Here is a 22488-nt window from a genome sequence, read left to right as displayed (position 1 = left end):
AAAAATGTCGAAATTGTTAAGTTGAATGCCATGATCGGGATTCAAACCCCTGCTCCCTCACTTGTGTGTGTGAGTTAGGGCTGACAATGAACCGAACCAACTCAAAAATAGTCCAAGACTCGATTTGATAATTAACTCGTTGAACTTGGTTCATGAACCAAATGAGTCGAACATGAGTTGAAAATTAAGCTCGTTAAATAAATGAGTTGAACTTGAACTATATATAGTTCGATTCGTTTGATTCATGAGCAACTCGATATATATAATAGTAAGCTTTTTTTTGTATATGGGAACAATAAAAAGCTCTTATAAGATATAGTGATATACATAACGTATTTGTTACTTTCATATTGATTAGTGAGTATCATATGTGTTAATATATGTGGACAATTCAAGTCCACATTTCAATATTATCTGGATGAAAATACAATATAACACTAAAACTTTATCATACAAAATGAAAACATTGGTTACAGCTTGATTGATCTAAGTATCAAACCACTATTTCATATATGATAGTAAGTTTATACTAGGACCGACAATGAACCGAACCAACTCGAAAATAGTCTGAGACTCAATTTGATTCGATAATTAACTCGTTGAACTTGGTTCATGAACCAAATGAGTCGAACTTGAGTTGAAAATTAAGCTCTTTAAATAAATGAGTCGAGTCGAGCTTAAGCGAGTTCGACTCGACTCATTTCAAGCCTTAGTGTGAGTTTATGATGATTTTGTCATTTCGTCTATATACAAAAAAAAAGTTAATTATGATCGATTTTATTTATCAAGTGTTATATGATGACTTCATGACATTTCTATGTTCTTTTAAGCAAATGCAAGCAAACAAGTAGTTTTGACCATGTTCTAGTACAATAATACAAGGAATTACATTGAGTTTTTGATGTTTCTCGGATTGCAAGAAAGGAGTCAAATTTGGTGTTATTGCCGTCAACTAAGCCTGGCTCAGGAAAACCAAGTCTGGCTCAGAAAAATTTTAAGTTTTCTGTCTGAGCCACTTCCTGTTGCGCCCAGCTTGGGCAGATCCAAGCCTGGCTTGGCACGAAAACTGAACTATAAATTCAAAACATTTTCTGATTTTTAGGTTACAAAATTCTGGATCAAAAACTGATTTTTGACGGCTATTTCAGAGGATCAAAGAGACATTCAAGCAAGGATTCAAGGGTGGAAACACATCTAATCCCTTCTTGTAATGATGATTTCTTTCACTCATGTTAATGTAATTTCTTATTTGAACATGTTCGGCTAAATCTTTATGATTGATCCTTAGGGAATTCTAATTACTTTTGATCTTGAATAATGTGATTGTCATTTGATATGATGAATGAATTACGAAGTTAGTTTCTATTGATTATTCATTATGCTTAATGCTTTATATGATTTGGCCAATTGTATGATGATTTCAATTATTTGTTTTACTATGAAAATAGGAATGAATCATCGATCTAGGAATAATTGATCAATTGACTTTCACTTAAGATATTTTGGATTGTTAATTGAGATTTAAAGGATTAAAGTTTTTATTCCTCAATTGATCATCGATCATCCTAAGAAATTAGGGATTAATGATCAAGGGAGATGATTATGTTACCAAGACATTGGGCATAATCAATTATGTTTAATCTAATCATGAAACTAAATTGAGTAATTTGTTATCATACATGAAATTACCAAGAGAAATAGTAATTAGATGAACCAAAATGATCAATCGCTTTTCTTTATCAATTTGAATTTTAAGTCATTTCTTAAGTTTATGATCAAAACTTTGAACTCAAACAAACTCCCCCCTTTGTTATTATTATGTCAATTTTCTTAAGTATGCCTTCAATTTCCATTTGAATTACAACAATCCCTGCGGAAAGAACGATTTATTATACTACTTGACGGCGATTTAGTACACTTGCTAAATTTCTATCATTATATTTCCGCCACCCTCGACGATTTTTTTCTGGTTCTGTCCTTATCATCCTATTATGTTAATACACACTCTGACAGAAACTAAAATACGTAACTGTCCATCTCATCGGTGAGAGGTAAAAGAACTCTCAACCCTAACTTCTTCGGATCAAAGTCTCTTCATCCTCTCACGATTTGCTCTCTAACCGCTTTCTCTAAAATCCTAAAAAGATACATCTTCTCTAAGGGGAGGGATCAAATTACACCGGTGTAACATTTGAGTAATGTTACACCGCTCAATAACGCTTTAACGAATACAAATTTTACAAAATCCACCGTTGGATTGAAAGCTTATATCGTATAGATCATCCATGTTGAATTGTATAAAAATCTAAAATCATTTGATATGTTTCTGAGATAGATCAAGATTAACGGTATTCAATAAAAACGCATAAACCATTAATCTTGATCTATCTCAGAAACATATCAAATGATTTTAGATTTTTATACAATTCAACATGGATGATCTATACGATATAAGCTTTCAATCCAACGGTGGATTTTGTAAAATTTGTATTCGTTAAAGCGTTATTGAGCGGTGTAACATTACTCAAATATTACACCGGTGTAATTTGATCCCTCCCCCTTCTCTAATACTATTATAATATACTATATAATCTTGTATATCTAACAATCTAGGGCTATTCAGTTAAATTTCCATCCGTTCTAATTAGTATGAGAGAGTCCTAGACTACTAGATCATGAATTTTTAATATTTTATACCACTAGTTCTAACTTCTAAGAAACCATTTCTTTTGTCAAACCTTCTTGAATTTGGAAATATGTGAGTTCATGTTAATCTAATCTTATAGGTGTAATGCCCGTTACTCACGCCAGTTAAAAAACCCCACCTATATATGACCAGCTGAAGGAAGCGAATGTGACTTATTGCATCAAGTTCATATCAATTTTATTGAGTATTATCATACAAGTTTAATTCACATTCACCATCTAGTGAAACCACTTCAACTTAGAAGAAAAAAGAAACACTAAGCTCACAAAATTTTAAAACTAATAATAATTGAGAGATAATGTAACACGTCTTTCCAATAATTTTCATTGACATTATTCACTAACATTATCCTCATGTTTTGTGTGTTATTTTCTCATCATTTTTGTTGTTATATTCTTAGAAAAATAGACCATAATAATTCAGAGTTCGATTAAGACTAATTCAGAGTTCGATCGAGAGGTAAGTAAAATCTGATTGAAAACTATTTCATTTCACTTAAAAATTGAACTCAATTTGTTCAAATGATTCGTCCTTAAATAAACTTTATTAATTACTTGAGTCCAATTGTTTGTTTCTTATATTATCATCATTGGTTAATGCCAAAATGGAGACAAGAGAGAAGTAAAGAAAGTATGCTATAATAGTGAACCATCACAAACAAGTGGTCCACAAAATACCAACTGAAAATTGCATCTTACAAGGCAATTCCTCCCATCTTTCTTCAAGTTTCTAATATTTATTCAAGAATCTCTATAATATATGAGAATTGCATAATAAGCTCCAAACATATAGACTTGTGTAGATTCTAAGAACTGTAGTTGCCAATCTTTGATGCTGTTTACATTTGCACCTTTGTCTCTCCATATTGGGGGTTTGGATTTAACACAGTTATTGTGTGGTCGTAGTAAGCTCTTCCAAACAGTTTTTTGCAAGTGCTTATGTTAGTAGATGAACTCAAATAAGTCAATCCAAATAAACCTAAGTACCCAAATTGATCATGACTTGATTAAAGGAAGCAGATTTAATTAAACCAATCTGATAAAAATAGCTACAAACTGATTAAGTTTCTCTAATCTGATTGAAGCCGAGTAAATCTGATTAAATCTTGAATTCTGACAACACACACGGTGGACTGCAAACACCAGAACAATCAATCTAAGCCACAAAAAATTCAGTACTCATAGATTGATTGAACAGTAAGGAAACTAGAAAAAAAATTGCTCATAATCAAAAGATAAAACCAACTTCAGTACATTAAAAAAAAAAAAAAAAAATCAACCTCAATGAGAAAATATAAACAAGTAGAAGTGTAAATATTATCTCCTCTCTGAGTTTCCTTTGAACCTTGCCCTTGAAAGTTGAAAGTATATTCTTTTGTAATAAAATTTTGTTTTTGAATTAATATCCTTTAGCATCTATGATTTTATCAAGCTATTGGCATTTTTATACTCAAACCAGATTCACATTCATCTGCATTTTACTCTCTGTAATGTATTCGAACTAGAGTTCTTTACAACACTTTGATATGCAATTAGAGACTATCATAAGTTTAAAACTACAAAAGTATGTGCAAATTTCTGTATATTTTAAAAGTTTCTATTCATTCAACTACTTTAACATTCTATGTACAACCTACTTAGTTAGTTCATGCTTGAAATGTAGAACTGCCACAAGCAATTCTTAGTTTTTCAAGCAATGGTTCATGTGGCTGCACTCCAGCCTCCTTCATCTGATACACAAACTTAACAGCTTCAATGTACAAACCATTCTGTATGAAACCCATAAACATGGCATTCCAACTATCAACATTTCTTTCATTTCGGGTCATTTCAAACACCATTTTTGCATTTCTCGGTAACCGACTTCTTCCATACATAGCTATCAAACTACACTGCACATAGTTATCCGAGTCAATTCCCAGTTTGATGGCATCAGCATGAACCTGCTCACCACAGCTTCCATGATTATGCATCCTACCACAAGCTTTAAGAACACTGGAAAATGTAAAACTGTCCTTCTTTATCCCTACCCTTCCCATCTCCTTGAAATCACCAAGAACCTCAGAGAAATGCCTTTCTTTACAACCACTGACAATTTTAGCAGTCCAAGTCAACGTGTTATGCCGCGTCACTTTATTAAAAACAATGTTTGCATCTTCCAAACACTTGAACCTCCCATAAAATCTGATCAAAGAGCTACTGACAAGGACATGGTCACAAGCACCCAGCTTTAACAAACATCCATGAACTTGCATTCCTAGAGGAACATTCAAAGTGCAGGCACAAACCGTGAGAAAACAAGACCAAATCCATGGAGGAAACGGAAACTCCATCACACCCAATTGACATAACATACCAAGAAATACATCCGTTGCATTCTCATAATCAGAATTTTCATAATAACCAACAAACAAAATCGCCCAAGAATGAAAATTCCTAACAGACATTTCATCAAACACATGGCGAGCATTCTCAAACAAACCGCACGAAACAAACATGATAAGAATCCGATTGAGCAAGTTTAATGGAGGTTCAATGCCACTATTTATGATGTGTGTATACAACTCAATAGCGGTTTCTGAGTCGCCGGAAAGAGTGCATTCTTTGACTAAAGAGGTGTAAATATCAATGGATATGGGAAAGTGAAGTGCATCCATTAAGGGCAAAATGTGTGAAGTTGTGTCACATTTTCTTCTCTTATTCTTCTTCTTCTTCTCCTTTTTGTTATTGTTTTTGTTCACCGGAAGAGTAATGGGTTGTGGAGAAGGTTGATGAGGGAAATTGGGAAGGAGAGAGAGTTTTTTGGGGTTGGGGTTGTAGAGAGGTAGACGAAGGTGAAGTTGGTGGTTGGAAGAAGGACAAGTGGTGGTTGAAGTTTTGTCTGCATTGCGGCGGATGGGTGGTGCCGGCGGTGGTGGAACAACGATGGCTTTCATTTCTCATTCAACTGGAAAGACAACATAGGACGAATCGAACAGTGTTTTCTTTTGTTATTATCACCGTTTTTTCTTAAATAATGCAAATTAAATAATTGTAATTCCCAAAATATCCCTACCCCGCCCATATTTATTTTTTCAAAAAACATTTTTCAATCTTTATTCTTTATCTTCACCATTATCAATTCAAATTCAAATGTGAAAGGAAAAAAAAAGTTTGTCAAAGATTAAAGTAACTTGCACAATTTCTTTCACGACCCTGTTTAGGATACGCAAGACTCACAGGTCATTTACCGTGCATAAGTAAAAAGATCCAGTTTATTTTGATCTCGCACGGTACATGACCTGTGAGTCTTGCGTACCATGAACGGGGCCCCTTCTTTCACATAGATAAATGGAATTTGGATGGTTTCTTTGTGTTTTTGTTTATTTTGCATCTAAGTATCATGCGCAAGCTCAATTAAAGTAGGTGTATTAGTATTTTTTTTTTAACATATTCATAAATTTAATTTAAAATGTCCCTGTGAGCTTAGCTCAGTTGGTAGGGACTAGGGATATCACACTATATGTATAGGAGCCCGAGTTCGAACCCGGAACACTCCACTTATTCATCTTTAAGGTGGATTTTCTAGCCACTAGGCTACTTGACCAAAAAAAAAAAATTTAAAATATGTTTACGGAAATTTAGTTAAATTACATTTAGGAAAATTCAAGTCAAATACATTTAAAAATATGAACTACGTAAATGTACAACATGATATTTTTGAATTTTTAGATCTTATGCAAAATAGTAAGTCCAAGTACGTTTATGCAAATTTAGTTTGAGTATGTTTACGTAAACGTAATTCACGTATAAATCTTACTCAAACTCGGTTCAATTATATTCAAAGTATGTTTATGTAAGACTTGAAAATTTGATACGATGTTAAGGATAATTTGATCAATGTTAATTTTTTAAAACTGTCAGGGGTTAAAGAGTGTAACCAGAAATTTTCCAAATCCGAGTTTATCTAAGCGAATCTCGACACCAATTTAATTTAACTAGAAGTATGCATACTTCATGAACCAAACCAAACTGAACCGAAATATATGCTACGGTTCAATTCTTAAAACCTCTTTCATTGAAAACTATTCTGAAGAAAATAAAATTTATATTCTGAAGAAAGTGTTTGTTCAAACTGACTTGTTTAAGCAGCAATAACTAATATTCATGTTTTATATATAATAATTAACAAGGAAGCAAATCATGAAACAGCAACAAATCATGATGCAGAGAATTGCAAATTTAAACATGTGTCAGAATATATCAAATGTTTTTGCAGTCTTTTACAATACATGCAAGTTTATGACATCAGTTATGGCATTGTCAAATGGCTAGCTCATGAGTCATGATGCAACTTTGGTGACATCTTTGCTAGATCTGTTGTATTTCATGTGGCTCTTAACAAGCTGCCCAGCTGCAATTGCAGACATCAGTGAGAGTTCTCCGGCAAGGACCGAACCAGCTACAATAGTTGCAAGTTTCCTAGAATTTGCTCCTGGTGTCTCTTTACTAGCACCCTTAACACCGAGTAAATTCAAACAAGCTGATTGTGATGCAAGTTGTGTGCCCCCTCCTACTGTGCCCACCTCAATGCAAGGCATAGTGACAGAGACATGAAGATCTTTGCCATCATTAACAGCTTCCATCATCGTCATACAATGAGAACTCTCAACATCCTGAGCAGGATCTTGACCTGTAGCCAAGTAAATAGCAGAAACAATATTACTAGCATGTGCATTGAATCCGCCAAGTGCACCAGCCATGGCAGAACCAGTAAGGTTTTTGAGCATGTTAAGCTCAACCAAAGACTCAACACTAGTCTTCAACACTTTCTTCACCACCTCTTCCTTAATCACAGCCTCACACACAACAGATTTTCCTCTCCCTTCAATCCAATTCACTGCCGCAGCTTTCTTGTCCGAACAAAAATTTCCTATTATCACCAAAACACATTAAATCACAATTTCAGTAACCAGTTTGACCATATTATACTATACTATAAATAAGCAAATAGTAAAAATAAACATAAAATGTTGTTTATGTGATGTAATGTTTACCTGATATACCGATAACTTCCATATCAGGAAAATCATTTTGAAGAAAATCAAGTACGTTTTGTACACCTTTTGACACCATGTTCATCCCCATTGCATCACCAGTTGAACAAGTGAATCTAATGTATAAATTCTTTCCTGCCATATTAGCTTTAATGCTCTGTAATCTTGCAAATCTACTTGACCTGAATATCAAAACAAAATCAATTATACTGTGAGACACCGGACACGCTTTCTATCAGAGGGCTGAAAGCAAAAATAATAATTTCTGGAAAAAGTATAGAGAAATTTGAAATAGAAAATTACTTGTTGAAAGTGTGAGAGAGGGAATCAAAACTTTGAGGATCTTCTAAAAAGAACTTTAACTGAGAAGCTCTTTTGGCGGAGTTGAATCTAACAACGGGGGCTCTAGTCATGCCATCACGGAGGACAACGGCGGAAGCACCACCAGAAACATAAATAGCTTTACAGCCTCTGTTAGTACTTGCAACCAAACAACCTTCAGTCGTTGCCATTGGAACCGTGTACTCATTCTCGTCGAGCAACAAAGGACCAGCAACTCCCACCGGAATCTGAACAAAACCTATCGGCATCTCACAACACTGTCCTAATATAGAATCGTAATCAAAACCTTCCATTGGTAAACCCTCAAGTGACCTTCCGGTCACTCTCTCCACTGCTTGGTTCCGAATAGCTGCTGCACGTTTGCAATCTCCGAGCTTCGATTCAAGCGAGTAAGATGGAATTGATCCTGATACCACTGCACCGACAACTTCCTCGTCTTCCATGGAAAGGAGCACTGGTGCTGGAGCAACTTTTTCGGCTAAGATTTTCGGTGGCAGCGGAGGTAGCTTGGGAGACACTCCGGCGAGGCATGAACCGGAGTATTTTTCAATGACGGCTTCATCATCTTCTTCTTCAAGAATGGAAATGGGATTAAGGATAAAGGCAATGCCGAAGAAAGCCATAAGGTAGATAAAGGAAGCAATGAGGGAAACAACAGCAACCATCTCAGAGATTGTGAGGACGTGGAGAGGTGTAGAGGTTCGGATCTTCTCACGCCACCGTTGAAGAAGAAAGTATGCAACCGAGAAGAAGAGAACGAAGAAAACTGCATTTGCTAAGTACAGTGAAGGTTGTGACTGTGAATCCTGCTTTTGCTTCTTCGTTTTTGAAGATTTGCCGGAGGGATCAGAACGTATGATGGCGTTCACGCTTTGCTGGTGAACGTCCATTTCTCTCCGGTTAAGTGAAAGATTTTTGATAGTTCGAAATCCGAAAATGGATAGAAGGAAAAAGAAAGGAGAGAAGCAAATATTGTTTTAGTTTAGGGGATGATTGGTACTAATTGGTTGAAACTTGAAAATGAATGCCAAGATTTAGAATGTTATTTATAGATTGTAAAATGAGTCCAACATGATAAAGTAGTAGTTGATCTTAATGAACTCGTGAACAATGAGGGAGTATTATAATGCTTAGATAACATATTTTTATGTGCAGCACATAATAATCGAATCGAACCTCTTAAAGAAATGCTAACATTACTACAGCATCACTAGAAGCCTTTACTTGACTCAACAATAATATTTCTAAATCTGCAGAAACTAAAGTAATATATAGCTAGCTACTCACATGTGTTGATAACTTGATATTATATTTAAGTTGATATTATATTTAAATGTTTTTCTATCCAAATTGTACAGCTCATTTTATACATTTAAAAAATAAGTTGCGTGTCAGATTTCAAATTTTAATATAGAAAAACATTTATGTGAATTACTGAATCGTCCATATCTATATTTATTTTTTATATGTTCTTTATGTCACTCTAATTAAATCTCTTATGTCAAATCACATATTATCATCAAATTATAGCTCACTCAACACATTATGTTATTTGTTCTTAATCTATACTGTATCATGTTTGAGTAATTAGACTAGAATTGAATTATATCACTCTACAGTGTCATTCTAGTAAATCCTATATGGAGCCTGCATATTGTCTAAATGAAAATGAAGTCCAATCAATTGCTACTTAGTATGTGACTATGTGTAAAGACAACTAAGGTCTCATTTACTTTGTGAAAATGTTTTCTATTTTCATTTTCTAATATTAGTGTTAATTTTACTTGCTAATAAGGATATACTGAAGTCTTCAAGTGAATAATTGTGTCCACTTTTAGGAAACAATGAAAATGTCAAAATATTGTTTTTATTATTTTCAAAATGCATCATCTCTAACTACCCTTTCTTCTTGTTTCCATCAAAATTGTTCATTTTATGAGTCACACGTTTTCTTATTAGCAAGTTAAAATAAACATATTTTAGAGAATGAAAACATAAAATTTATGTTTTCATAAAGTAAATGACCCCTAAGAGTCTTGTAATTTCAATCCACACACGGAAGGGGTAAAAAGAATCAGCTAGAACTAGAAATTATAGAATATATGATCTACAAGCACCTATAAAACTTATAAGTAATAATGACAAACTTCACATAAAATGCCTGATATGGATTTATTAATTTAAGGAGGTCTAAACATTTAAGAATTAAGCTCTTGCGTCGGGACACCTTTTCCCTTCTTTGTCAACTCATTCACATACTTTTGATCTTGAAAACTTAACTCTTCAAAGGTTTTTTCATGTTTCAGTGCAGCTACTAACATTATATATGTTGAGTACAAAGAGTCTCAACATCTAGGCAAATTGGGCCTCTATAGTCAATGCTCTCATCAATAATTCCATGAATTTAACAAGTTTCACAGGAGAAGATCTAACGTACCACACAGCATGTGAACATCTTCACCATTGCTCTTCGAATTGCCTCTTCGTCACACTTGGCAACTAAAGGAGAATTCACATGTCCTTCCGCACTTGTCATTGAAGATTACAATCTTTGCCTCTTGTAATCACAGCATTTATTGAGATGAGGACGCACAAAACTAGTTCCATTATCATACTTGATTTTTTTACCCTAACAATGGCATGCAGCTTTCTTTTCTATGTCACACACTAATCTGAAATGATTCCATGACTCTGAATGGTTCTTACGCTTCTTAGTTTGAGTAGGTAACATTGCACTGTTAGAGACTGCGGGTGAAGGGGTAGAAACTGTACGCTCTGAAGTTGCAGGCGTTGGAAGGTTACCATCATTAGTTATCTTGGTTCTATAAAACATAAAGATACAGATTAGAGAAAAGAAACAGATTAGAGAAGTTAAAAAAGAATTGTTGCTCATCAAACTAGAAGGTGCAGAAAAATGCATGGGCTACTTTCCTTCACAACTGATACACATAATTAATTTGCTTGCAGTTCATCCTAGAAGTTAAACACAGAGCTACCACTTTCTCCAAGAAGTTCAATGATACAAGTATATTTACAATCTAACATTTTTCAAGTGAAACCACATTTTCGTGACACAATAAGCGAAAGTTCCATGTGAAAAGTGCATATTACATTAACTTACATAAGATTATTAAAAAAAGATCACAAGAATTAAGTTGTGATGTAAATTTCCTCACTGAATCTGTTGGGCCTTGGGCTCCTCAGCTTCTATAAAGAAGATCATAAGATTATTTAAATACCAACACCACAAGTTGCCCCTAAAGCAACATGGACCTAATTAAAACAATTCATTATACAAATCCTAAAACAAAAAAAGAACATTGTAAATAAATTCAGACACAAGGTAAAATTCACCATGTATCCAAAATATACAACAGCATCTATAACATTAGCATCTGATGGAAACAAATCAACTTTTCCAATTGATAACTCATAAAAGCATAACACTAGAACTCATCAAATGAAGCAAAATCAGAATAAGGTCACAGGGGTACTAGTAGGTGGCGTAAAGAAATCTAGTAACACTATATAGGCCCAATTTACTTCAAACCAGATTCCTGAGGTATATACTATATAAAGTGGTTCCTATTTACACTACTCAAATCTATCTCTTTGCGCAATTTCTCAAACATCACTTGACTCGTAGGATATCGGTAATCAATAGATTGTAAAGTAAAATAAGCATACTTAATGTCAAACTGCATATCACACCCTGCATAAAATACAACTTGTATTAATCAAACTTTCATATTAACATTGAATATGGGACCAGAAAAAAGTAGGATTGATCCTTACAATAGCATACTGCAATAGTTAATTCTCCATCATCCATCCCCACTCTGCCTAACATGATCAAATAACATGCATGGTTGGCCTGCATTCATTCATTCCATCCTCTCATTATCAGCAGCATTACCATATACACTCAAAAAATGATTGAATGAAGAAACCAGTATCCTACAAACAAAACAAACAACACCCCAAATGACTTAAACTCCAAAAGCTAAAATCTTTAATAATAAAACTGAAACCCCATCATTAAAAATAACACACTAGAGTCTATGACATGTCTATAATCTAAGTTCATAGATGTTAAAATTGCACAGACCCACAAAACTAGAGTCTCATAAAACTTGAAGCAAAACAATTGAAAATGAAATAAATATCTGAAATTTGCAAAAAAGAAGAATAAACCAACCGTGAGGAAGAGAAGAATGGTATACAAAAGATGAAGAGAGCGAGAAAGGGATTAAAGACGCTACGCAAGCAGAGGAGAGGAGAGCAGCAAAAGAGAGGTATTTTGGAATACCTCATATTTGCTTCTTTCTCTCTTCTTCTTTCTCTCGGTGCCGGGTCTCGAACCGAGTTTCTCTAGATTGAGGATTAACTCCTCAACCAAGTGACTTCTCGGGAGACAGGCAATATATTCTTCTACAGAATTGTATTTATTACATATCTCTGGGCGAGTTTCTGCGTCAAAGCCCAAAGGCTTAAGTTGTTGTATTGAATTGAGCTGGGATTACAAACTTCATACTTGCTTTTTCACTTTCTATTTTTAGACGGAACCTTACACTCAAATCAGTCTTTGATTTTTGTAAGCCATTCTTAAATTAAACCTTAATTTTATAAATATTTTAAAAACATTTTTAACTCTGTTAAATTTTAACTCACTTGGGTTGGTGTTGGTCCGATAGTATTGGCTTGAGATCTGAGAGTGTACTCCTCCTTAAGGTCTTAGGTTCGATTATCTCTAATGGCAATTTGGGTGGACTAATTTAACTTTTTCAAAAAAAAAAAAAAAAAAAAAACTCCGTTAAATTTTACTCATGTTAATCTTTTAAAGAATATATTATGGACTAAATTGAGAATAAGTAATTAAACTTATGGAACAAATAATAAGTGGATAAACTTATGGAATAAATTGATAATAAGTTGTAAAAAATAGGCTAATGTTGCTCTTGTTAAAAAAAACGAGCTATGTTATTTGTTTCTATTCTATCAAAACTTATATGAATAGACAAGAGCCAAATTTTGAATTATGTCGAGCAATTTGATATTCTACTAATTTTTATCGAATTAGTTTCAAATTACTTTTTTAAATATATCATTTATTACTAGCAAATTAGTCTCTTGATTATATATATTTGAGGTGTTAGCTCAGTGGTAAGAGCTTTAACATATTGTAATCTTTAGGTATTGAGTTCAAATTCCCTTGAAGATAAAAGGTACATAGTGGAAAAATTAAAAAGTGAAAAGCAATTAGAAAAATCCATCTAAGAAAAGCTATAGATGTTTGTTTTGGGACAGTTTCCTCAACCAGGTTTGTTACAATACTCCCACCAGAAAGGAGACATGGTAAAGGGGTGAATTGACATCATATCATATGATACAAATGAAGGACAGGACAAAATTGTGTTGGCACTTGGCACAAGTCAAGATAACAGCAAATAAGTAGTTGCATTGCATGCTTTGGGAAAATGTTTCCCCACTTCGTTTCTATTGTGTTTGCTCATGCGACCTTGACTTTTTTGGTCCTTGGCATTGGCTTGAAGCCCTCACATTGCAGAATATCACCGGCTGAGAAATGAGAACTCATCTAGTGTCATCGTCATCAGGACCTGAATCTATCTCTTCGCACAATTTCTCGGGCATCATTGGAATCGTAGGATTTCGGTAATCAATCGATTGTAAGAAGTTGAAATAAGCATACTTAATATCAAACTGCATATCATACCCTGCATAAAATACAACTTGAATCAAAATTTCTTATTAACATTATTGGATATGGACCAGAAAAGAGGAGGATTGATCCTTACAATAATTTACTGCAATAGTTAATTCTCCATCTTCCCCACTCTGTCTAACATGATGGAACCACATGCTTGGCCTGCATTCATTCCATAGTAATTACCAGCATTACCATAGTACACATATGCACACAGAAAGGACATTCAATAATAAGATTAGTGATAATTCGAATCCATGATTAATTCCAAGTCCCAATACTGTTCTTGGTCATATAATAACACAAATATCATAAATTTCTTGCATTCACTCTTTACGCTGTATGGCAAAAATGTTGGACAGCATACTTAGGTAAGTTTTATATGGTTATCTGGCAGTGTTATATGCCGAATCAAAAAACAGAATGAATGCTTAATATGTTTGCAAGATTAATGTCAATAAAACTAGTTAAAACTTAAAACTGCTGAAATTAATCATCGAATCAATCAAGTTCAGTAGTGTTAGAGAAAATGTGTCCAAAAAAAATAGTGTTAGAGAAAATGGACTAACTGAAAAGTACGATGTATGATGAGTGTGTGAGATCAGTATTCCATTATCATACAACAGAAGAAAGATTAAAAAAACACAAAATTTATGATGCAATGTACAGCAAAAGAAGGGAACCATACAAGTAGAGAATCTCTCCAGCCTTGACAGTACACTCAAAGGGTGGAGGGCCATTGAAGTATAAAGGAAACTTGGAAATCTCGTCCTCTAAGTTCTCCGGTGAAGGAAAAGGGTCCACACTACACCAAGGCACATACCTAGTCGGCTTCTCAAGTTCCAAATCAAACTCTCCAGTATCCTACAAACACACAAAATGAATTCAACTCCAAAAGCTAAAACCTTAATTAAGTAACTATAGCATAAACGCTTATCATATAACTGTTTATGAATAGTGTATGTCTGTAACAAAAAGTCAACCAAAGTCAAACTATTTTCATATATACTATAAGTTGTTATAAACTTATAATATAATAAGCGATCCTAAAGAGCTTATGGACATGTTACTAGTTGTTTCCAGAAACTCTCGGTCTCACAAGTGCTTATTTCAGTAGATAAACTCAAAACTCAAAAGTCAATTCAAACAGACACAAACCCCATCATTAAAAGTAGCCATGTTGAGTAACAACTTAATGGTCCGTTTGGATTGGCTTATTTTTGAGCTTATGCGAAACAGTTTATGCAAATAAATAAGCTTTTGTGTTTGTATTATTATAAGGTTTTCAAGGTAATTTATGAAAAAACAGCTTATAAAGACACAATTTTTTATAGTGAAAACTTATTAAGTAACATAATAGTTTATTTATTTGTATAAGCTATTTTCATAAGCTCAAAAATAAGTCAAATCCAAACGGGCCCTAAGTTTCTATAGCATAAGTGCTTATGCTAATATATAAGTTATTTCTAAAATTAAAGATAAAATCAAGTCAGGGTGTGTTTGGTAACACAAATAAGCTAGCTTATAGCTTATTATATGAGCTTATAAGCTTGTTTCAAAAAATTAGAGGTGTTTGGTAAGAAGCTTTTTAAACTAGCTTATAGCTTTTTTTTAGATGCTATTTCAAATAGCGTTTGAGCTTATAGCTTATAGCTTTTTACACTTTATTCCATTTTTACCCTTCAATTTAATAACTACCCACTCTAAAAAAAAACTACCCACTATCAATTATGTAATTTTATATTTAATAACCACTTTAAAAGCTAATTTTACCAAACACTTTAATTTCAATAAGCTAGCTTTTCAGCTATCAGCTATAAGCTAGCTTTTCAGCTATCAGCTAGCTTATCAGCTAGCTTATAGCTTATTTTTACCAGACCCTCAAATTATGATCATATCAGCTATAAGCTATTTTCATAAGTAATTTCCTAAAGTTTTCTCACAGTCTCACAGGTACTTCAACCTCAACAGATCCTTATGCTAGGAAATAAGTTCAACTAAGTCGATCCAAACAGCCATAAAAACGACACACACTATGAAATTAACAAGAAAATGAATTAAATAAATAAGCGATTATACCTCAGAATATGAATAAGTAGCAGCAGGGTAATGACGAATGTAGAATCTATGAACATCAGTAGGAGGAAACAAAAGAAACCGTTTTTCACCACAAACAACAGCATACAAATTCTCATAATGATCCTTATGAAACGAAGTAGAGGAATATCGATTACCAATCCAAAGATTAACAGCTTCAGGTTCCGAACCAAAAGCTTCAGTAGCCCAACAAATATCCGAATCACAATCTTGCGCAAGAGAAGAATATTCAGAACGAAAGCAATCATTTTGCTGCTGCGCGTAAGCCACACATTTGGAAGGGTTTGATGAATTGATGAGACGGAGTGCTTCAGGGAATGGGACACGCTGGACGTGTGCGGAGGCGAAACAGAGGGAAGAAGAGGAGGGGAGAGTGGTGAGAGAATCGGCGGCGCCGGTGGGAGTGAGGTGTAGGGAGACGGTGGTGGAAGAGAGGGTTTGAGTGAGATAGGAAGGATTGGCCCAAAGAGAGAGTGATGGCCAGTGTGTGATGGAGTTGGAAATGATGCAGGGTTTGTTTGGGGTGATGAAGTTTTTGAGGAATTGAAGTGGTGTTGGTGGAGATTCTAATCTTTCTATACTTCCATTGTTTCCTAAACTTACTTCTCTGATTTCTCTCCATAGTTCTTCAATTTTTTCCTCCATTGTTATTTGTTGTTCTATGTGCAAGAGTAGTTTGAATATAGAGATGATGAACAAAAGTTTAGGTAGGTGACTTGGAGTAGGGGCTCACTAGACTAGGGTGAGGGAGACCTCAGACTCGTTGAATAACCTCAGTCTCCCTCACCCTAGTGACTCCAACGAATCTGAATTGTTTTATGCACTTTTTCTCTTTCCTTTGATTTTGCGCTAATACATTTTATCTCTCTTCTAGACTTTTGTTTACATTAATTTTCTCTGTATATAAATATCAACTGTTAGATTAAAACTGAAGAGATGACAGAATATAAAAAGCATGATGAGCCACCGACTCTTTTTATCAACTGAGTCAACCTTCCTTCATTGACGAGAAGAGTTTGAATATAGGACGATAGCTTAATTAAATGATTATTTATAGATTGTTTTTAGAGAAAACTCAATATGATACTAATATGATAAACTAGTCTTCATATGAAATAAAATTAAAAGAATTGGTGTTTTTGTTAAGAGTTGAGCTATGGAAAGGACTACATATATGTTGAATTAAGTTACATCCCTCGTTAGTGATAGATGCGTCAAGGTGCCAAATGAAAAATATTAGCACCAAATCAATGCCAATAGAGTGATAAATAATGGACATAGGATCTTAAAGGGAATGTCATGTTATGAGATACCATGTTGAGTAGATAAGAAAGCTCGTTGTAATCCTTGAAGTCATGAGATTCTGCTACTTATTGAACTAATCTTTAGACTCTCCTTATAGACTTGATGATAACAAAAATATTACAAAAGTTGCAAAATCCTATCTATCTATTTTAGCAAAATGGCATGTAGGTATTTGTATCATTTGAGGCACAAACACGGTGTATATTTGTCAAATAACATCAAATTTGTGTGTGAGAGAGATTTTGTGCAAACTATACAAATTTAGCTCAGGAGCAAGCAAAAGAAGTTTAACATTTAGACACACATCTCAAACCAATTACTTCAAACTATGGGTATGAGGCAATCGATCTTCCGCTTAAAATCTTTCTTGTTTTCTGTTTCCCAGTTATTTCCAGGTCAGTCCAATCACTGACATTGACAAAAGGCAGGTTAATTGGCATTTTGGCTTGTGATTTTAGTCACACCATGTGGCTTCAACAATTTGAAGTTGTTTTCCTGCCATTACATCAGCAGATTTGCATGTTTTGCACCATCGTCAACTAACCAATCAATGCCCTTGAAAAACAATGCAGTAAGTGTTCTGGTACGAAAAACCACCAGCCATTCACCATATCAGCTACTCACTCTGTATTTCCCGGCCGAATCCTGTTAGGCAAAGGCCTTGCAATAAGCCCGTCTGTGATCCAACCAACTGATTCTCCATCATTTCTAACATGATTGAATTCTCTTTCCGCGTATTCTAGAGATATCTGCAGCCTACCACCGGGTTTACAGTCATAAAGGGCTCCTCTTCCTTCAATTCCTGCATTCTTCTCTAACCAATAAAGATAGTTAACCTGAAACAATGCCTTGAGCATATCCACCTGTGAACAATTTTCTTTAAGCACCACCTGAATCAAGAACATGTCTTAGTTATGACCCATGAAACACGATAGAAAATGTTTGTAGTTATAGTTCCCTCGCAAGTTGAGGCAAGTAAACTTGTTGTACCAATTTTTTAATGCCACAAAGAGGGCAAACCAATTGACAAATAGTAAAGTTTAGTCCCCCGTAAATTCCCCATTTTTCAAGTTTAGTCCTTAGAAAAATTTTATTCTACTCCCTATTTTGCTTTTATTGGGACTAAAAGCATTCATTTTTTGAAAAAAAAACTCGAAATAGGGAATAAAGTTTACACAGGGACTAGACTTAAAACATTGTAATTTTATAGGGACTAAGAACATATTTAACCCTGAAATTAAATATGAATCAGCTCAGAGAAAAGGAACAAAAGGCAGCTCAGACAATCACAATTGAAAGTGAATAAAGTTGCCAACTTACACAGAATTTTCCCGTGTGCTCAGACAAGATGTAGCCTTCATTTTTATAAAGTGAAAAGAGAGCAAGCACTTCCTCCTTATTGTTGATAATTTCACTAAGTTTTGATCCAAGCTGCAGACGGCTTTCAATTTCTACAGCTGCATCTTTTGCTTCAGATGATAAAACAATTGATTGTGCCTATTATAAAAGTGAAGTCATAAGTAACACATACATACATATCACTTTGTTTTAAAGATTTGAAATTTTATATTAACTATAACAAAATCAAGATTAACTCACTTTGTTTGCAAAAGATGCATTTAATATCGGTACAGCTGGAAATAGTGGCTCCTCGGCATTGACCTCTTTAACCGGAGGAGCTTGACCACTCAGTAGATATTCACTGAAAACCAAACCTGGTAAAGTAATCAATAAACAAAACATAAATTTTTTGACCTTTTAACAAACAAATCAAACCCTAGTAGCATTTCTAGATTCCAAAAGTCCTTCAACAATTGATTAAAAAAACATTTCTAAGTCTCCCATTGCAAGGTCCGTGGAAGGGTGAACCCATTTTAGGTCTATCACAGGCGACCTAAATTTGTACGATTTACAACAGAATTCTTTTAAGAGTAACAGAACTCAACTTCAACAAAATTGGGTGTGAGAGACTTAAAGAGAGAGATTAGAAATTACTTGCACGATAAGGATTTAAAGTCCGTATTTGAATGGACTGGTATGACTTTAGATTTGAGTACATGTGGATCCAAGTCACGACGCAAAAAGAAGCAAGAACAAGAGGCGTGGAAGAGCCTATGCAGTTACCCAGTCCTATACCAAGCCCAATACCAATAAACCTGCTTGCCATTCCTTGAACTTCACCTTTAGCAATTACCTATAATTCATAGTTAATTTTCAGAAAGAAAATAACATATACTAGTAAAAGAAACATTTGTTGAAAAAATAAATAATTCATGATCCATGCTACTAGTAGTAGTAGCAGATGGAGATCTTCCAAACAATGATAACTGTGCTGCTGCTGCATCATTAAATCAAAACTGCTATATATTCAAACTGAAAAGACTCTATTTTTCACCTCAGCAAAATTCCTTTGAGCAGCAAAACCAGCAAAGAAACAGCTCCTGGTTGAAGCCTGTGAAGACGAAATCAGCTTTTAAATATAATTCAATGTTAAATGGCTAAATTTTCAAAATAGATGAAACAAAATGTACTTTCACTTCACATATTCACTATTAGAAATATATATATCGGGCTACTATATTTTATTCAGAATTAGTTTATGACACAAGCTTCTCTTCTCCCTAAGTCAGAATTCTGCTAGTCCTTGTTAGGAATTCAGTTAGAAGTTAGTCACAACTAGTTGTACTATAAATACATCATTGTACTCTTATATAAACCAGATTGAAATATACAAAATTCTCTTAGATTCAACACTCTTGAATCCTCTCTTTCCATCATTTTCGTTTACTTTCTATGCATCTCAGTTTCTAATATCCACCCACCCCAAATCCCCAATCCTGATGTTAGCTTTCATTAGATCATTCTAGGAACACTATGGTAAAGATTGAAATTAATAAAGATTGAAAGGAAAGCAACTAGTGCAAATTATTTTAAAATTTAAGTACACTAGTTTAACAATTTTCATATTGTTGCAAAGCGGTTTTAAATCCAATCTGTAATCATGCAGATGAGTAGTTTGAAAATCAAGGGAGCAAGACCACTGAATGGTTGGTTAACAAGCACTTTTTACATATTATCTCACTGAGACTTAATTAAGCTCTTATCATATAAGAGTTTGTATTGAAGTTTTTTCTATAACAAAAGATAAAATAAATCAAATTGCTTTCACTTAAGCTATAAACTATTTACATAAGCTTTTCTGGAGAGCTTATAGAAATAAGCTGAAAACAGTTTACGGACATCTCACAAGCCGTTTTCATAAGGTCTACCAAATGGTCTCACAAGAGCTTATATCAACAGATAAACTCAAATAAATCAATCCAAAAAGGCATTAAAACTACCTAAAACAGCTTAATTGACTATACAATTCCAAACACAATGTAAAACCAGTTAATAGATAAGTTTCTAGAGTTTCATATACAACAAAAACAGCCATGATCACCTGAATCAAAGAAGCAGCAGAGCGAGAAGCACCAGCAAAAGCACCAATAGGCACAAACAAATGAGGAAAAGCAGGAGTACACATTTCCAAACCAAAAGCAGCATTTTCAAGAAGATCAGCAAACAATCTCCACCCTTTAGGATTAACATCAAAATGCCGACCGAAATCAGACAACAAAATCTTACTAAGATACCCAATTCCATCTTTAAGCACCCAATTAATAGCAGCAGCAGTTGGAATAGCCCCTTTTCCCAATCCAACAGCATAAAGCAAAGCTTGAGTTGCCAAAACACCACTAACTTGACAAGCAACACCTTGAACTCCTCTCCACAATGAATACTCCAAATAATCACTTGTCACACTGTTAGGAAAACCTTCAGGAAGCATTAACCTAACAAAGAATTCCCTGCATTTGTTATATAAAAAGCTTGGAACTTGTGAAGATTTAAGGGAAGATAATTCCGAAAACAACCCAGGATTGGAAGCAATGAAAATGTCATTTAAATAATCAGGGAAAATCTTGATTAAGTTTCCAGCTTTGAATTCGTAAATGGGTTGTGTCAAAATTTGATTTTGATCAGAAGATGATGATAAAGAAGGGTTATTTGCAACATTTGCCATAGCGAATTTGGTTAGAAGGAGGTTGCAGAAACAAAATGTAATGGAAGAGAATAGTAAGGTAAAGAAAAGGGTGTAACGAGAACCTGAAGAAGAATCATCATCATCTGAGTCAAAAGGGTTATTATTACCCCAGAAACCACCACCACCACCACTACCACTACCACCATTGTTGTTGTTGGCGGTGAATATGGGAAGGGCAGAAAGGCGAAAAGGGTGAGAATGGGTTAGTTGAATGGAGGGAAAAGGGTGAAAATTGGCGGCGGGGAAATGTGGTGGTGGACGGTGGCGGAGATGAAGAGGAGGAGTGAAAAGGGAAGAGGAGGAGATGGAAGTGCAGAGCATGTTGTAGAGTGTAGTAGCAATGAAATTTGTCTCTGTGAATGAAATTGAAGAGAGGAAAAAAGGTCAACACATCACATGGGAAGGGAATGAATATTGCATCAAAATTCAGTGTTGTTGAAATTTGAGGACGACTCTCTCAGTATCAATGCTCATTTGCTCTCTATTTTTTGTTTTTCATATATTTTTAGAAAAATAAAATATTTTACTCAAAAATATATTTTTATTTCTCATACTTAATTAAGTGGATTTTCTTCTTTAAATTGAACTTGTGACTATTGATATCAGTGTTTAAGTTTCTTACAACTTAACCAATTTATTGTTAGTTATTTAGGTCTTCTTTTATTTCAATTTATCTTTGATAAAGTATGTGTTTGGTTTTGCGGTGGACAGAATTGATTTTGACAGAATTGAGTTTGACATAATTGATTTTAATAGAATTGAGTTTGATAGAATTGATTTATGTTTGGATATATTCATACAAAAGTGAGTTGAACAAAGAATTTGAGTGTAAAAATCAATTCTAGAATGAGAAGCTACAATTTCTAGCTTCAAGTAGAATCCATTCTTGAGGCAGAATCAATTCTACTTTTGAGGAACCAAACAAGTCAGAATCCATTCTACATGTCCAGAATCAATTCTGGCTACTCCAGAATTGAAACCAAACATACACAAAGTTAATCAAATGTTGTGCCATAGGCATAGATTCATACGGTAGGGAAGGAGGATGTATAATCCTTTTGCATCGTATGCAGTTGGCTCGAATACCCCAGGTCTGTAAGGTACATGAGTATAAACGACGTGTTGAATCTGCGGACGACATTGCACTACGTAGGTACGGTGACAACGGCACGAGGAGTTAATGACCATATGTG

At 34.3% G+C, this 22488-nt stretch overlaps 4 protein-coding genes across 7 annotated transcripts; all 4 read right to left on the bottom strand.

Moving 5' to 3' along the window:
• Nucleotides 1-4147: 4147 nt before the first annotated feature.
• On the bottom strand, nt 4148-5683 carry LOC123907457 (pentatricopeptide repeat-containing protein At1g31790). The gene has a single exon (XM_045957753.1). The coding sequence runs from the start codon at nt 5640-5642 to the stop codon at nt 4353-4355; it is 1290 nt and encodes a 429-aa protein (XP_045813709.1). The 5' UTR covers nt 5643-5683; the 3' UTR covers nt 4148-4352.
• Nucleotides 5684-6800: 1117 nt separating this feature from the next.
• LOC123907456 (3-hydroxy-3-methylglutaryl-coenzyme A reductase 1-like) lies at nt 6801-12654 on the bottom strand. 4 transcript variants are annotated; one of them, XM_045957749.1, is made up of 5 exons: nt 12283-12654; nt 11880-12041; nt 8046-11796; nt 7743-7924; nt 6801-7618 (listed from the first exon to the last, which is right to left on the bottom strand). In XM_045957749.1, exons 3-5 carry the CDS (start codon nt 8972-8974, stop codon nt 7029-7031), a joined length of 1701 nt encoding a protein of 566 aa, XP_045813705.1. In that variant the 5' UTR covers nt 8975-11796; nt 11880-12041; nt 12283-12654; the 3' UTR covers nt 6801-7028. The 4 variants fall into 4 exon arrangements, with proteins under 4 accessions (XP_045813705.1, XP_045813706.1, XP_045813707.1 ...); XM_045957750.1 differs by having other exon boundaries at nt 8046-10906; XM_045957751.1 differs by having other exon boundaries at nt 11880-11958.
• Nucleotides 12655-13325: 671 nt separating this feature from the next.
• LOC123907453 (bifunctional peptidase and (3S)-lysyl hydroxylase JMJD7) lies at nt 13326-16786 on the bottom strand. The gene is made up of 4 exons (XM_045957743.1): nt 15889-16786; nt 14498-14673; nt 13901-13971; nt 13326-13819 (listed from the first exon to the last, which is right to left on the bottom strand). Exons 1-4 carry the CDS (start codon nt 16549-16551, stop codon nt 13677-13679), a joined length of 1053 nt encoding a protein of 350 aa, XP_045813699.1. The 5' UTR covers nt 16552-16786; the 3' UTR covers nt 13326-13676.
• A 422-nt stretch (nt 16787-17208) lies between these two features.
• Nucleotides 17209-21845, bottom strand: LOC123907451 (protein root UVB sensitive 1, chloroplastic-like). Its single transcript, XM_045957742.1, has 6 exons — nt 20654-21845; nt 19607-19663; nt 19207-19405; nt 18811-18926; nt 18532-18708; nt 17209-18101 (listed from the first exon to the last, which is right to left on the bottom strand). The coding sequence occupies exons 1-6, from the start codon at nt 21614-21616 to the stop codon at nt 17832-17834; spliced, it is 1782 nt and encodes a 593-aa protein (XP_045813698.1). The 5' UTR covers nt 21617-21845; the 3' UTR covers nt 17209-17831.
• Nucleotides 21846-22488: the final 643 nt, after the last annotated feature.

Source organism: Trifolium pratense, linkage group LG2 (assembly GCF_020283565.1).
Source record: "Trifolium pratense cultivar HEN17-A07 linkage group LG2, ARS_RC_1.1, whole genome shotgun sequence".
Taxonomy (NCBI): Eukaryota; Viridiplantae; Streptophyta; class Magnoliopsida; order Fabales; family Fabaceae; genus Trifolium; species Trifolium pratense.
Note: the sequence above shows the minus strand (reverse complement) of the source record. Positions and strands in the feature narration are given on the sequence as shown.